General features: G+C 43.2%; 1 protein-coding gene across 2 annotated transcripts in view; it reads left to right on the top strand.

Annotated features, from left to right (window-relative positions):
• The window catches only part of CUNH11orf54 (chromosome unknown C11orf54 homolog), a 15,584-nt gene extending 1,884 nt beyond the window's left edge, over positions 1-13,700 (top strand). For both annotated transcript variants that reach the window (XM_044442642.1, XM_044442641.1), the window contains exons 3-9: positions 1,026-1,124; positions 3,239-3,312; positions 7,330-7,431; positions 8,478-8,654; positions 9,729-9,878; positions 11,796-11,912; positions 12,949-13,700. In XM_044442642.1, the coding sequence (XP_044298577.1) occupies positions 1,026-1,124; positions 3,239-3,312; positions 7,330-7,431; positions 8,478-8,654; positions 9,729-9,878; positions 11,796-11,912; positions 12,949-13,122 (893 nt within the window). In that variant the 3' untranslated portion in view covers positions 13,123-13,700. The remainder of the gene's footprint in view (positions 1-1,025; positions 1,125-3,238; positions 3,313-7,329; positions 7,432-8,477; positions 8,655-9,728; positions 9,879-11,795; positions 11,913-12,948) is intronic.
• The last annotated feature ends 2,398 nt before the right edge of the window (positions 13,701-16,098 follow it).

The following is a 16,098-nucleotide window of genomic DNA, read 5'->3' as shown; positions in this document are numbered from 1 at the left end:
CCAGCGACAAGGTCAGAGACATCACTCTAGTCTCAGAGCTGGGAATCAGAGCTCTGGACCCAAACCCCACAGCTAGAGTAGAAAGAACTGCTTCAGCTGCCTGTATGGAGCTGGGACTGCATCTTCGAACAATGGTAAAATGGGGCATTTTGGTGGGCAGAAAGCCTGCAGAGGCCGGAGAAGGAGCTCTCTGGGAGCCTTCCCAGCCTCCTTTCATTCCCCTCTGAAACATTCCAGAAATAAGGAGAAAAGGTGCATCAAGCAGAAAAGGCAGGGTGGGAGGACAAGGGGGCAAAGAGCCTCTATGGGGCGCACACAAATGTCCGAGTTTGGGAGCTTATGATCACTGTGATAGGATTTCCCCCTTAGAGTGCAATCCTATGCAAGTCCAGACTGCAGAAGCCCTACAACTTCCAGCTTTCTCCAGCTGAGGAAGGCTATCAGTCATAGGACCTTTCTCTAAGTGTGCATGGGATTGTGGCCCTTAAACTTTTTTTTCTGAATTGGCTGAACATTCACATTTACTCATCAGCTATATGTGCTATCAAGTATCCAATCAGCCCTTCCCATCCTGGTGCCCCCCCCAGAGGCATTAGATGGCCATGCTGGCTGAGGGATGATGGGAGCTGTAGTCTAGCACAGCTGGAGGGCACTGGAAAGAAGAGAGGGTATAATAAATCTGTTGTGCTGCTTTTGTCCTCTTAAGTAAGGCATCTGAAGCAACCATGCTGCAGAAGCATCCAAGTCTCTCTCTCGTCTGCTCTTGGAATTTCTCTCTCCCCTTCAGACTCGGGTCTTGGCTGTGACTTCAAGAGCAGAAATAGATAAGTCAGAGTGCTCAGCTTAGACCTGAGTAGAACTGCTACTGGCTTTATGTTAGAGCAAGAAGGAAGCATAACTTATTTAATTTCTGCTCCATTTAATAGCCCAAGCTCTCTGGGCCGTGACTAATCTCACTTTTGCTTGATCAAAGGGTATTCTGTTCTTTGACACTGTTAACTTGAGATCATCTAACTTTCTTCTAGTTTTGCAGAATGGACTTAAAGAAAACTTTGCAGATGTCCAAGTTTCTGTAGTAGATTGCCCCGATCTGACTAAAGAACCCTTCTCATTTCCTGTTAAAGGTAACAAGCTAGAGTTGCAGCTGAAACTTAAAGTGTGGAATATATCTGTTGAACATGCCAGCCAATGACACTGCCCTTTTTGGCATACGCCATTCCATTCATATCCACCCCACTCTGGTTTTGTTTTTATCTCCCTCATCAGCCAGCCGGTTCTTGTGGTCAGTGAGCATATTCAATCCTCACTGGGCTGTTGTGGGTGTTCCCCAACCCACAAAATGTGGGATTCCACTGTGTATGTTGAATCCTTTCTCTTGTGCCTTGATGGTACCATTTTTGTCTAGAAATTTTCTACACTCAGAATGAATTTACTATAAGCATATATGATGCAACAAGGAGTTTTTTTAGAGTGCAAGTTTGTCCTAACTTTGAAAGTCACCTAGTTTCCATCATGTTGAAGAGAGAAGCAGAATTGCTTCGTGGCTGTATGTATTATTTTAAAAATTAAACATCTTTATGACACAAGGCTATAAGAGATTTGTAGACTAGAGCAGAAATTTATCTTGTCCACTGTACATCTTCTAAGAGTGGACAGATCAATGATACTCTGAAACTTAACAGGATGTACAGGCAGTATTCCTTCCCATGGATCATTCTGCCATTGTTAGTAGTAATTAATATTGCTCCTAGGTACTGGATTTCCCTTAACTAATTTGGCAATGATATTTCACAGCAATTCAAGTCAACAGAAAGGTGTTCGTTTTTCAGGTGGGAGGGCTAGAGCATCAAATCACGTTTGACTCCTCTGTCAGGGTATAGAACCTATTTCAGCCAAAAGGCCACTTTTGGTTTTGGAAAAGCTCTCAGAGGGATGTATTCCAGTGGCAGACAAACAGAGGCAAAACTGTGCAGGGAAAAGTACCTCAATTGCCAGCATACTTTTCTTCTTTTATAACTTTTCTTTTATAACTTCTTTTATATTGTTTATATTTTTTATTTATTTTATATTTTAATTTTATATTGTTATTTTTGTATTGTATTGTGTTGTAAGCCGCCCCGAGGCTTCAGCAAGGGGCGGCATAGAAATGTTCTAATAATAATAATAATACTGTAGCCTCAGGCCAATGTAGAATAAAAGCTGGGCACCGGAGACTTGGGTGACCCTGGCCCAGTTACTGACTCAGCCTAAGCTAAGGTGCAGGGTTGTTAGGAGGATAAAATAGAGGGGATGCATCAAGTAGGAGAAAAAGCGAGAATCTATGTTGGGCAATGCAACATACAGAACACTTCAAGCAAAATGACTGCTAATATTGCATCTACTTATTACATTTTAGCAATTAACAATTTAAATGTTTTTCAGATCCCATAGGTTTAAAAATGGGCAAGAGTTAAATGATTTTGAAAACTTGTCTATTATAAGCAGTTTTTAAAATATGAAACACATTGGTATAAAAACCCAGCTTCAAGAGTATATTACAGTATCACTTAAAGGCTGTATCAGGGCCAGTCAGGAAAAAAAGCCAAACCAGAATAAGGAAGCAAGCTGTGATGAAGCATGTTTGACTGTAGTACTTAATGGCTGATTGTTAATCTATATCCCCTTATTGAGGTTTGGCCTTGTTGCAGATTGGTCCTGGCTCAGCTTTCAATTGGTACTGCAACATATTCCTGTTTGTCTTACATCAAAACATTTCATATTTTAAGTGTACATATGTTTAAGGAAATTCTTAAATGCTTTGCAAAGGCAGGATATAGTTGCAACTAGTGAGTAAAACAAAGTTCCTGGTGACTTCGAAGCATTTTAATGTTTTAGAACAGAAGTTTTCTGGAGGAAAACACCAGTTTGGGACAGCCAAAGGACTGGATTTGGCCCTTTCGGCTTGAGGTTGGACACCCCTACTGTGTCTCAGATGCATATGCACCCTTTATCTGAAATTATCTTGCAGCACATTGGGGGTCGATATCAGATGTATAAAGATTCTTCAGAGACTTGATTAGGAGTAGGGGGGAGCATTTAAATGCAGAAATCAATACATGACTTCTGCTATTAAATACTCCCCATCATTACTGAGCAGTTAAGACTTCACAAAGGAATGTCTTTTTCCCCTTTATTTCAGTGAAATTTCTCTGCTTTTCAAAGAACCTAACTCACCTACTGTTCTTGGTTTTGCTTACAGGCATTTGCGGCAAACCCAGGATTGCAGATGTGGGAGGTGTTCCGTATCTTCTACCTCTTGTACAAAAAGATAAGGTGACTGATCAATAGCCTTGGCTGTGTATGTAAAATGTGTGCACTGCACTTTAAAAGGATATAGTAGGACTGGAAAAAGTGCAGAAACCCATTAAGAGGTTGAAGCAACTACCCTATGGGGAGAGGTGGACAGTTGAACCTAGAGAAAGGTCAAGTAAGGGGAAATGTGACAGGTGTGCGAGATCATGCACAATGTGGAGAAAGTGGTGAGGGAGGCTTTGTTCTCCTTCATTCATCCCTAGGAGAACTTGGGGTCATTCCCATGAAGCTAATTGGTGGGAGATCTGGGGCAGATCAAAGGATATTTCTTCCCAGGCTGCAAAGTTATACTATCTGGTGGAAGTAACTACCACAAGGCCACCGATTTGGACAGCTGCAAGGGATTGGACAAATTCATGGAGGAGGTTACAAGAGGCCATATGCCTGTGTATGCCAGTTGCTGGGGAACATGGGCAGGAGGGTCCTGTTGTGTTCATATCCATCATGTGGCTTCCTTGCAGAAAGCATGTTAACCTCTTTGTAAACAGAATGCCAGATCAGATGGAACCTTGGCCTAATCAACCGTAGCTCTTCTTGTATTCTGTTCAGTTGTGTTATCTTTTATGTCCCTCAGAATTGCTTTTCCTGCTAACTATATATAAAGCTGTGGATTCTTTCGTTCATTATCCCCTTATCTAAAAACCATTTTAGCCAACTTATTTGCTGTGCTTAAAAGATATCCAAGTTCCCTTGGATTGAGGCTGGGGTGTTAGCAGCACCATGCTTGCTCTAAGCTCCTTTTGGAATGCATACTTTTGGCAGTAGCGTGGGAGTTTCATGCTTTATTTTCATAATCTTGACATTTTTAACTTTGTTGGCTAAGTTTGTGTTGGCTTCAGTAAAGTGACTGATAGCATCGGCACAAGGGAATTGCCTTTCCAGGTTTTTTTCTTGCTTGGTTGATCAGATAAGTATCAGCTGCACTGATTTTCTCTTAAGCCTGCACTCTTAAGTAGCTGTGGCAACAGCATGCAATAGCAGCATTTTGCAAGTGAATTTATTGACTGTGAGCTGTCATGAGATGCCATGCATAAGGGAGGGCATATAAAAGTTTTAAATAAAAATAAATATTAAACATGGCAGGTAGGTATATTTTTATTTGTTGGATTTATGGCATGAATATGCCACATCATCTTCAGCAGACATACGCCTTTTTCAGACAACAGACCTGGGTATGCTGAATCCTACAGAAGCGGGGAGCAAAATTGCAGCTGCCCCTAAATTTTGCTTGATCGGCTCATCTGAACAGCCCCAAGAGGATGCCCAATAATCTCCAACCCTCAGGACAGGCCTGGGCTGTGAGTCAGGAGGCTTTACACAGAGGAGAAACCTGGAGAAAAAGCAGGCAGATGCAGAAACTGCCTCATCGGTCTCCCTTCCACTGCAGCCTCACATCTCAGGCCTTTTCCAATAGTCCCTCCAGCACTTGAGAGCCTTTTTAAGGGTGCAAGGGGCAGGAGGAAGAGGAGGCAGAGAAGTTGCCTTATGCTGCATTCAGTATGAGTTGGACTGTGAATACCTTCATCACACAGAATGATTTTTTCCTTTCACAATGGTACTCATATATTTAAATATGAAAATACAAGAGAAAAGCTATTGTCCCTTTTTAACATTTTACTTCCAATACTTTGGGATGGTTTTCTTTCTTTTTTTCAGTGCAGCTCTTCCCGTTGTAATCACACATGCGTACAAATGGCTATCTGTGTATTCTTTTGCTAGTTATCATCTATTGTTTTGCCGAACTCTTGAGTCTGTAGAGACTCTCTTGCGGGGACTAATATTAGAACAGATGGTGACATTTTAAAACATCTTTGCCTCTTTTGGGCCTGCTGTGATCTCTCATTTTTAGTTTGCCATTCTTTATCACTTTTATTGAGGCTGTGATCCTTATGTTGCTTTTTGGCCGAGTGTAATAAATGTATTTCATGCATTCCAAATATTTTATCTTGCTGTTCATCCAAAGACATCCCAGAATCATTCATCAGAGAGTCCCATACCATTTTATAAAGTTGCAGGAGGAGAAGAAAAACATGGTATGTGTTGATCCACTTCCCCAGATGGAAGGGGAACTGTTTTGGATCCAGTTACACTATGGAGTGTACGAAGCTGCCATGTGCAGAGTCGGGCCTTGGGCTCCTCCAGTCCAGTCTAGACCTCTAGCTGCTGATGGAAGCCACTCCCTGGGGTTTCAGGCAAGAAGCTGCAGGGAGATCTCAGATCAAACAATGTTCTGCATGTAAAGCAGATGCTCTGCACGCAGCTGCAACTTTTCTTAAGCTCCCACCCTGCGGTACTCAACTTCGCACTTTATTATCTGTCTGGACTGCTGGTTCTTCACCGACTCTTGTCTGTCTGTCTGTCTCTCTCCCACCCACCCACCTTCAGTTTCTCTTCCTATTTTGAATTGATCTTTAATCTGTTTCTTTTTCACGCCACTGCTGCTACTTTTACAGTAGAGGTGGGAAGAAGGGAAATCTCCAGATGTCTTGAACCTCAGTTCCCAGAAGATGGACTCGTGTGGTCAAGAATTCTGGGAGTTAAAGGTCAAAGCACCTGGAGACCCACTTGCTGCCCAACCTTATTCCACAGCACTTGCAACTGTGTGCGTGACAACTTTTCTATGCAATGCTGGATCTTGCTTTTTGCAGGGAAGATAACCATGCATACTGAATCATGGAGCAGTGGGGTTGGAAGGGGCCATAGAGCCATTGGGTCTAACTCCCTGTTCAGTGCAGGGAGTTAAACCTTCCCTGTCAGATGGCAACTTGATTGCCTCTAGTGTGGGACAGTCCAAAACCTCCCTAGGTCACTGGTTCCATTGTCATACTGCTCTAACAAGGAATTTTTCTCTTGATACGTAGCAGAAACTTGGCTTCCTGCATCTTGAGCCCTTGATTCCATATCCTGCGCTCCAGGATGATCAAGGAGAGATCTTGTCCTTTCTCTTTGACAACCTTCCAAGTATTTGTAGAGTTCTATAGTTTCTCCCCTCAGTCTTTTCTTCTCCAGGCTTAACATGCCCAGTACTTTAATCTCTCCTCACAGGGCTTTGTTCCTAGTCCCCAGATCATCCTTCTTGCCTTCCTCTGAACTTTTCCAGCTTGTCTGCATCTTTCGTAAACTGTGGTGCCCAGAATTGGGCAGAGTCCTCCAGATGAGGCCCAACCAGTGCTGAGTAAAGGGGAACTAGCACTTCACCGGATTTGGAAGTGATGCTTCTATTAATGCAGCCTAAAATAGCATGTCCCCTTTTTGCAGCCACATCACGTTGACTCATAGTCAGCTTGTGATCTAAATTCCAAGATCCTTCTCACTTGCAGTATTGTTGAGCCAATGATGCATTTGGTTTCTTCTTTCTAGGTACAGAACTTGGTGCTGTCTCTACTGAATTTCATTCTGTTTTCAGCCCAATGCTCCGGCTTATAAAGATCACCTTGAATTTCCTTCCTGCATTCCAGGGGGTGTTAGCTATCCCACCCAGTTTTGTGTCATCTTCAAATCTGATAATTTCCTGTGCTTCCTCATCCAAATCTTTAATAAAAATGTTGAGCAGTGGGCCCCTGACTGAATCATGCAGTACCTCACTTGATACGTCTCCTCAGTTTGAGAAGGTGCCACTGATGAGCACTCTTTGAGTTTCACTCTGCAGCCAACTGTGAATCCACATGATGGTGGCTCCATCTAGCCCCCTCTGAGCTTGTTTGCTAATCGGGATGCTGTGGGACACTTTGCCAAAAGCCTTGCTGAAGTCAAGATAGATGATGTCCAGAGCAATCCCACAGTCTGTCAGGGAGCCTGCCCAATGGAAAAATGATATCAGATTGGTCCGGTAGGATTTTTTTTCTTGAGAAATTCATGTTTGCTTTTAGTCATCACTGCATTATTTTGAAATGTAGATTTTTCCCAAGAGGAAAGGACAATGTTAATCAAAGCATGAAAACAAAAGGAACTTCTCAGTAATGGATCTTTCTTATTTAGGTTTATGACCTGAACACAGTAGCAAAGGAAATACAGCTGCCAGGAGCTTTTTTCCTCGGAGCTGGAGCGGCTTCATCTAGAGTTGTTGGAGGCAATGCTGAGGTAGGTAAATATTAGCTGTTTGATCTGCTTGCTTCAGAGAAGAGAGCTCATGTTTGCAGTCCTGCACTGGCAAAATCTTGGTTCAAACTCCTGGTCAAGTGAACTTGGCTAAGGGCTAAGCTGACTCTGCTTTTGAAGAAACCTGGATGCTAAATGCAAAGATGCATTCTAGATCTGTTTAAGATCTGTTTACAACATTAATTTCTGTTGGAATGAAGTCAAATTCTTTTTTTTCTCTGTCAATTTTGCATGGTGACTTTTTTTTAAGGGGGTTCCCAATATATAATCAGTTTAGTACTTAAAATATCCCATAGGGTAAAAACCTTCAAAATTGGGTGGGTTAAAACCAAAACTTGCTACATGGAATTAATGTCCAAGAAAGCAATCCCTATTTATGACTGTTATGGGGCAAATGTTACCTTGTGGTTGCTTCAGTTAAAAAAAAAAAAGCAACAGCAAGACCTGGTTAAATTTAGTAAGATTCAGCAAGTTTTGGTTTCAGTTTAGGGATCCCACTATGGCAAACTTGAAGAGCAAATAAAACAGCTCCAATATTTTCACCACAGGTAGGTGAAATCAGAGCAAGGATATTTTACTGTTTTTTCCCCCTAAAAGCTACATCAATACTAGTGTTACCTACAGCTTAGGCTAACCAGTTTCCCTTATTAACAGGTTTCCCTTATTTGCAGGTGTCCTGACCTAGTTCAAATCCTGATTCTGCACTTCTGTATTTATTTAAAGTTTTTGTATCCCGTCCCCTCGCTATATAGCCTCAGAACGGCTCACACAAATATAATACAAATACAGTTAAAACCCGGAAACAGCCGGCTGCACAATTAGAACCTATAAATATTAAACATTGTTAAAATATTTTTGAATAAAAGTCTATTTTTTTAAAGGTATATTATTTTTTGAATAAAAATATTTCAACAGGATGCAGGCATCTCTGGTTAGGTTCTTCCTGTGTTCAGGATGATTAACCTGGAGTATGGTTGCTTGTTTTTTCCACTAACTGTGATCTCTTAATGCACATGATTTCTTTTCAGTTAATCCCTGTTGTTAAAGCTAAAAGTGAGGAAAAACCAGCTGTCAATGGAAGCTACATCGCCCAAATTAACCCTAGTGATGGCGGGTCCTTGCTGGAAAAGTACAGCTCCAAACACAATGACTGTGAATTTGGACTGCTTGCCAACCTCTATGCCAGTGAAGGCCTCCCTGGGCAGGTGCATAAGTATTTATTTATATACCACCCAATAATTATTTCATGAGTCTTTAGGGAAATGTTTGAATTGGGTTTTACATTGAGAATGAAGGTGTGTGTTAGCGGGACAAAATGTTTTAAAAAATCATGTGGGATTCAAGCGTACCTGTTCAGGTCAAGTAATCATTGGAATTTTACAGTGCAGCCCTATATCCGACTCCCTAGATCTGACTTAACTAGGGAGTTAAGTGCATAACTACAGGACTGTAGACTCGGTTAAGGCAGAATCTTGCCCTAATCTTGTTTAGAAAGGAAAAAATTGAACAGCTCCCAGAATTCTGGCTAGAGAATGCTGGGAGCTACAGGACTTTTTCTGTCTCAGTGCACAGAGGATTGTAACCCCAGTCAATTAAACTAGCATCTAGGGGGAAAGTCCAGTTCTGAAGCAAGAAGCATAAATTTTGGTGCCTTTAGGTAACACAGTGTGTGCTTTGCTAGCATGCCCTACCCATAGTTAGGCAGAAAGTTCTGCACTTCAGCTCCCAGCATCCCTGACCTTGGCCATGCTGGCTGGGGCTCATGGGAGTTGCAGTCCAAAGCACATGGAGCACGCCAGGCTGGGGCAAGCTGAGTGTGAGCATGAGATGTAGGCGCTGAAAGCCACGCCACACACATAATTCATGGGGGAGGCGGGTTGGGTATGCTCTTGTTTCTGAACCGTGCACTTGCAATGTAAGAATGATAGTTCTGGCCTGCTAGTATTCCTGCAGGGATCATTTATATGAAATATATGATACTGGACTCGCACTCCCATATCATCTCAACCTTGGCTAGGGCTGATGGGAATTGCAGCCTAGCGACATCTGGAGGGACTCAATTTCCCTGCCACTGGTTTAAGGTTTAGGAAAAAGCTTTGTGTAGCTATGAATTCTTATTACAATATTACTTGTGAGCTACAATATCTAATCCTGTAGATTAAAGGAAGCTGTATTCCTGGGGCAGCACTGAAAGACATGAATCAAAATTTGCAGAACAGAATGTTTCATGCTATGTAGTGGTTATAATATAATCACACTTCTCCGTTTTCCCCCACAAGGTCATTGAAGTGAAAGCAAATAGAAGAACTGGGGAGCAGAATTTCATATCCTGCATCAGGAAAACCTTAGAAAAGTATTATGGTGACAAACCAGTTGGGATGGGAGGTACTTTTGTTATCCAGAAGGGGAAAGCGAGGATACATATAATGGTAAGTCAGCCCTGACAAAGGATGTTTTTCATCAGCCTGTCAGAGTCCAGCGTCACAACTGACACAATAAACACAACCTAAATTTCTCTATGGAAAAACACTATATAGAGTATGCAAAAGTGAAGACTTCTGTTTATGGCATGTGATTTGAACTTCTATTTTATTAGGTTTATGGCATCCTGCCAATATAGGTAGGGTTTTCTGTTAGTGTCCCATGTAAAACCAGAAACTAAGGAATTTTTAGCTTCCCTGAGATGTTTACAGGGGCTAGTTTAGAGCACGATCCTACAGGACTGATACTTGTTAGAAATCTCTGATTCCAGAGCCCTCTGTCCATCCAAAGCCTCCCAGAAAGTCACCAGGAAGAACAGGATAAAGTACGAAAGTTTCTGTTTGCATTTCCTGTTCATTCAGGAAAACACCCCGAGTTAGATGGACCTTGAAGCCTAATAAACTTGCCCATCCCCAAGTCCTCACTCTTGCTTTCCTTCTCACAACCCACTGGCCCACCAGTACTAAAACCAAGAATCCAAAAAAAGAAATAAAACAACAATGGGGCCATAAAAACCACATAGGATAAAATACAACACAGCTAACTGAGAAGTAACTTTCTCTAGAAGGACCGGGAGCTACGCTGAATTACTTGGGGCATCTCAAACCTGAATGTCAGTCACCAAAAGTCATTACTGTGCCCAAGTCCAAGCTAATCTGACAAGTCCTTCAAGTGACTGCTTATATTCTGAGGAGGTTCTTACTGTGCCGTGGCCCACTGATATTAACCCAGCCATGCTGCAGAGGAGGGCCTTCTTCACTGTGGCACCCATGGTGAGAAACGATCTCCCCTTTGAGTTCAAGCAGAGAACCCCTAAGTGTGGAGTGCTTCCACCAGTAACCAAGGCCATGTTTGCTTACATGCTTGCTTTTCTGATTCCTAGCTATTCCAGCTACCTCCTAGCTATTTTGATGAACTACAATTTTAGTGATTGATTGTATTGGCACTTTTGGTTTTTTCATTTTGGAACCAGTTTGGGATTTGTAAAAAAAAAAAAAAAACATAGTTGTGCATAAATATTCTGAAATGAAATACGAAGTACAAGCATCAAAACATTAGAAGTGCCCTGCCAGATCAGACCCCAGGTCCAGTGTTCTGTTCACACAGTGGCCAGCCAGCTGCCCACAGGATCCATGGGTGCAAGAGCACCCTTGATTTCCAGTGGTTGATATATTGGCCATACCACCACTAGGAAATAGCCCGTAAGAATCCGCTATCAGCCATCATTAGCGTTATCCTCCATGAGAGGATACTGCCTGCCTGCTGCAGCACAGTATCCTGGGAAAGCCAGTGTGGTGTAGTGGTTGAGAGCATGGGACTGGGACTCAGGCGATCTGGGCTCCAGTCTCTGCTCAGCCATGGAGCCAACTGGGTGACTTTGGGCCAGTCACAGACTCTCAGCCCAACCTACCTCACAGGGTTGTTGTTGTGGAGATAAGATGGAGGAGGAGAGATGATGTAAGCTGCCTTGAGCCCTTTGTAGGAAAAAGGCAGGATATAAATCGCAATATAAATAAAAGCCCTCATTTATTCATCAACCATGCCAGAGAAGAAGGGATGGGATAGAAGGCAGTCCTGCTGCAGGGGATTTCTCATACACCCAAGCCTGTGCTGGCTGGAGCATGCTGGGAATGGAATGATCTCTTTGTCCCAATTTGTATAGGACTCTACCTTCAGCCACTTTGCTCAGGTTGATGTGTGAAGGCAGGATGTGCCTACGATGGGAACTGTGTTGATGATCAGGAGCCCTTGCTTAAGGGTCTTGGGTGATGGAGATAGTGGGGACTTACAGCACTAGCCTTGTCCCCGTGTTCCTTTGCTCCCACATTTTCTTTAATCCAGTGTGTGATAACCATTTATTACAGCCCTCCGAATTTTCTGCCTGTCCTTTGAACACGGATGAGGAGGTGAACAACTGGCTCAAGTTTTTTGAAATGAGAGCGCCACTGATTTGCCAGCCAGTGCTCGTTTCCCAAGATCCAGTAAGTAAATTTATTGGCACAGGGTCTTTGTCATGTGAAGTCTATAAATGTTAGCTTGACCTGGATGCACAAATGCGCACCCTTTAGCCATGGAGTAGACCAGATCACAAGGATTGAGTGTGCTGAAAAGAGTATGTCAGTGTCGGCACCCCTGCGCCTTGCAGCTGCAGTATGGGATGCGACTCTGTTCTTAGTCTTGCTTTGGGTGTGCGTATGTTATGAGGGCGACCTCGCATCTTCACCAACACTGTAAAATAACACATCAGGAGCAGCTCCTGCTTCTTTATTTTCACTCTTTAGAATTTCCCCCCAAGGTTGGAACCCATTCAGGGCTGCTGGGCCCAGGTCCTCCTATTTGGCACAGTGAAGTGTCTTAAGGCAGCTGATTTTTCAGTGCCCTAAAAAGATAAGAGATCACTCATGGGCAGCCCCATCCTATGGCTGCTAGATACTGCCTAGATAGCCTTAGGATTTTTTTCTAAGTTCCTATGGAGTTGGAAAATTGCTCTTACCTCACAACAGTTCCGTACCTCTTTCCTCGGATGCCCCTTCCTATCCTTTGCAGCAGGCATGGAAAGAACTATGCCAGTGAGATCCTAAGGGTGACCTCCTCCGACTTCTGGGGGAGTTCCAACAGATGGGGAGGGGAACTGCCTGATGCCACCAAGATACATGACACCTCAGCTCCCTCCCCTCCCCTCCCACTCCAAACTGCCATACTTGGGCAGCAGGGCTTTTCAGAGAAAGAGTGGCCATGACCTTCATGTCCTTGTTCTGCTATGCTGCATAGGATGCCTATAATCCTCTGAATTTCAGAGGGTTACAGGTGCCCTTAATTTATTACATTTTCACTACTGGTTGAAAGAAACAAGATTGTGGCTTTTTCTGCTTCTGGTACCAAATAAACCCACCTCGGGGGCTGATGGATGGCTTTACTCAAGCAGCAAGATGGCTTGGACTGGCCCTGCAGACAGGAATGGTCTGCTTTGCACAGTTCCCTGGGCCCAAACTCATCCATTCTTTGTTCACTCCCTAGGGTTTTGACCTGCGTGTGGAGCACACCCATTGTTTTAGCCACCACGGGGAAGGAGGACATTACCATACAGACACAACTCCGGAGACGGTAGAATACCTGGGATATTTTGTGCCCGCTGAGTTCCTTTTCCGAATTGACAGGCCCAAGGAAACGCATATGGTTGGTCGGGACTGAATTGGCAGAAACCACACTGGAGTGGGAAGCCTGTTCTGAGGAAAAGAAAGCCAGGAGAATGGTGGAATTTGCCTTTAATTCAAGCCAGTTGCAGTTGTATCTAATCACCACAAAAGAATAGTATGTACTTCGCTTGCACATAAAAATTGCAGTATGATTCCTTGACTAGAAATACAGCTGAATTTAATGTGAGAACAGTGGGTATCAAGTCACTGCTTTATGGCCATGCTGGTGATGGGAGTTCTAACAGAACACGTTGTAGAAGACTGCCTTACGGTTTATAGCTGGGGATGATGAGTGGACTAAAAAAAATTCCATGGGCTCCTTATCCCATCGCTGCAAAGAATGAAAGTCAGTGAAACAGTGTGAATGCCAGTGATACTAACCAGTTCCATCTCAGCCTTTAAACTGAAGGTTGGGGGTGAAAGAAAGGGAGAGCCCCTTGTACTAGCATGTCCTCTTGAGAGATTGACATAAGAAGCATTAATTCACTGCCCTGATCTTTGCTGAATGCACTAATTCAAACTTTACATGTAAAACTGTTCTGCATTTTGATACTATAAAAATGTTTGATAGCATGTTTCCTGTGTCCTTAATTACTATTAAGATGTTTCCTAATGAAATAAGAAAGCATAAAGTTCTACTCATTGAGAAACTATCATTTATTATTATTTTTGGTGCTTGGAACTATTTATTGATTTGAAGTATGATGCCACTCCTCAGGTATAAGGACTGCCAGAGTAGCTTCTGTTTAATCAGTGCTACAAGGCAGTCTCTACCTGCAGGGCTTTCAGTCTTAAAAAGACAAAACTACAAGGAGAAGGAATAGGGAGAGGAGAAGGCTAAAAAGTAATTCTTTCAGCAGGGCTGCTGGGATGTCCCTGCTTTTCCTCTCATTTTTGATACAGCCTGCTCGAATGCCTACAGCAGAATCCTTATTCAACCTCAGGCTTGCAAGGTAGACAAGTATTCCCATTTTACAGCTGAAGTACCAAGTCTGTGTGCCCAGGCCTCTGTGTTCCTGAAGGAGGATGAAGTATAACAGCAACTGCACCAAGACAGGTTAGCTGGTGATGAACCATCCCATCCTCTGTGCTTAACACACAAGCCCCTCCATCCAAAGCGCTTCTTCCATCCTCTCCTTTGATCTGCTAATGTGGAGGTCTCAGGGGAGCAGAGCCCATTCAGTTGATTCTCAAGCACATCATCGTCTGTGGGAGGCACTTGTCTGGCATTTTACTGCAATGAGTATCTTTAATCCAGAGGCCCTCATCCTGTGGGGCCATTTGCCATGTTGCCGTGACTCTCTTGCCACTGCTGTAGCAACCTCCTCTTCCTTCTCTTCTAGCCAGCCCAAGATTTTCTTCCCAACTGTGCAGTCACTGTTTTCGCCTGCCTGCCTGCGAGTTCCTTCCCTGCCACTGTCCTTGTTAGGGCTGCTTAGGTGAGTGAGAAAGAAACGGGTGTTAAGCAGTGGCGGTAACAAGGGGCTGGTGGGCGTGCTCAGAGGGTCCTGGTCTATGCTGTATGCTATAGTAAAGCTATATTTATTTATTTTATTTATTAAAACATTTTTATGCCACCCCATTCGCCAAAGCCTTGGGGCGGCTTACATTAAGCTGAAAAAAAATACAAACATTAAATTATAACATCAAATTAAAATGTAAAGTACAAACATTAAGTTAAAATGCAAAAAATAACAATATAAAATTGTTATATAGGGAGCGAGGAGGGTAAAATCCCTTCTGAATGCTTGGAGAACACTCAAAACCACAATAACAGAAGCTCACAATGTCTACTACAAGTTGGAAAAGGCAGCACAAAGTCCAAGAGTTCTTGTGCACGGTTAACAAGTGAACTTGGCAGCCGTGAAATTGGTGAGGGGGGGGGTCTCCTATCAATCAGTAACTGGTTACAGAGCAGAAACTAGGAATAAACAGTAATTTCTTCCAATGGAGGGGGGGTCCCCACAGGGATCTGTACTAGGATCAATAATCAATTAAGATTATTTTATATGGATATTTTAACTTATTGTTTTATCTATGTTGTAAGCCGCCCCAAGGCTTCGGCGAATGGGGTGGCATAAAAATGTTTTAATAAATAAATAAATAAAATGCTTTTCAATTTATTCATAAATGATGTGGAATTAAGAGGGAGCAGTGAAGTGGCTAAGTCTGCTGATGACACCCAACTATTTAGCGTGGTTAGAGTCAAAAGGGATTGTGCGGAGCTCCAAAGGGATATCTAAGCTGGGAGAGTGGACCTCAACATAGCAAATGCAGTTTGGATTAAGCAAGTGTAAAATAATGTGTGTGGGGGCAAAAAAATCCAACTTCAAGTATAAGCTGATGGGATCCGAGTGACTTACCAAGAAAGGACAACTTGATATAAATGTCAACCAAGCACATTGGTCTGATGCAGCATGGCAATTATGTTCTTAAATATATCATCAATTTATCTACAGGGTATGCTGCTACTTTAAAAAGTATTAAAAGAAAGTGGTGGTCTTTAGATACTCCCTCTGCAAAATACCCTCAGCACAGCCATGAAGCTACTCCTTTGGGATCGTGCTCTATCCCCATACAGATTGCAGACATCCAGAGCAGGACTGCCACAGGGCATTGCGTGCTGTCAAGCTGTCTACAGTTCATGGTGACCCTATGAATGAGAGCCCTCCAGAATGTCCAGCCCACAACGGCCCCACTCAGCTCTCCCAAGTTCAAGACTGTGGCTTCCTTTATGCAGTCAACCCATCTCATATTTGGTCTTCCCTTTCACCTTCTGCCTTTGAGTTTACCTAGCAAGGTTGTCTTCTCCAGAGTCTTGCCTTCTCATGATGAGTCTGAAGTATGACAGCCTCAGTTTTGTCATTTTTGCTTCTAGAGCAGACCTGGGCATTGCATGGCCCGAGGGCCACATCCGGCCCGATGGCTGACCCTGACTGGCCTGCATGAGGTCACTGGCAAATTAAAAGTC

Source organism: Varanus komodoensis, unplaced genomic scaffold, assembly GCF_004798865.1.
Source record: "Varanus komodoensis strain SLA01 unplaced genomic scaffold, ASM479886v1 scaffold4, whole genome shotgun sequence".
Lineage (NCBI taxonomy): Eukaryota > Metazoa > Chordata > Lepidosauria > Squamata > Varanidae > Varanus > Varanus komodoensis.
Note: the sequence above shows the minus strand (reverse complement) of the source record. Positions and strands in the feature narration are given on the sequence as shown.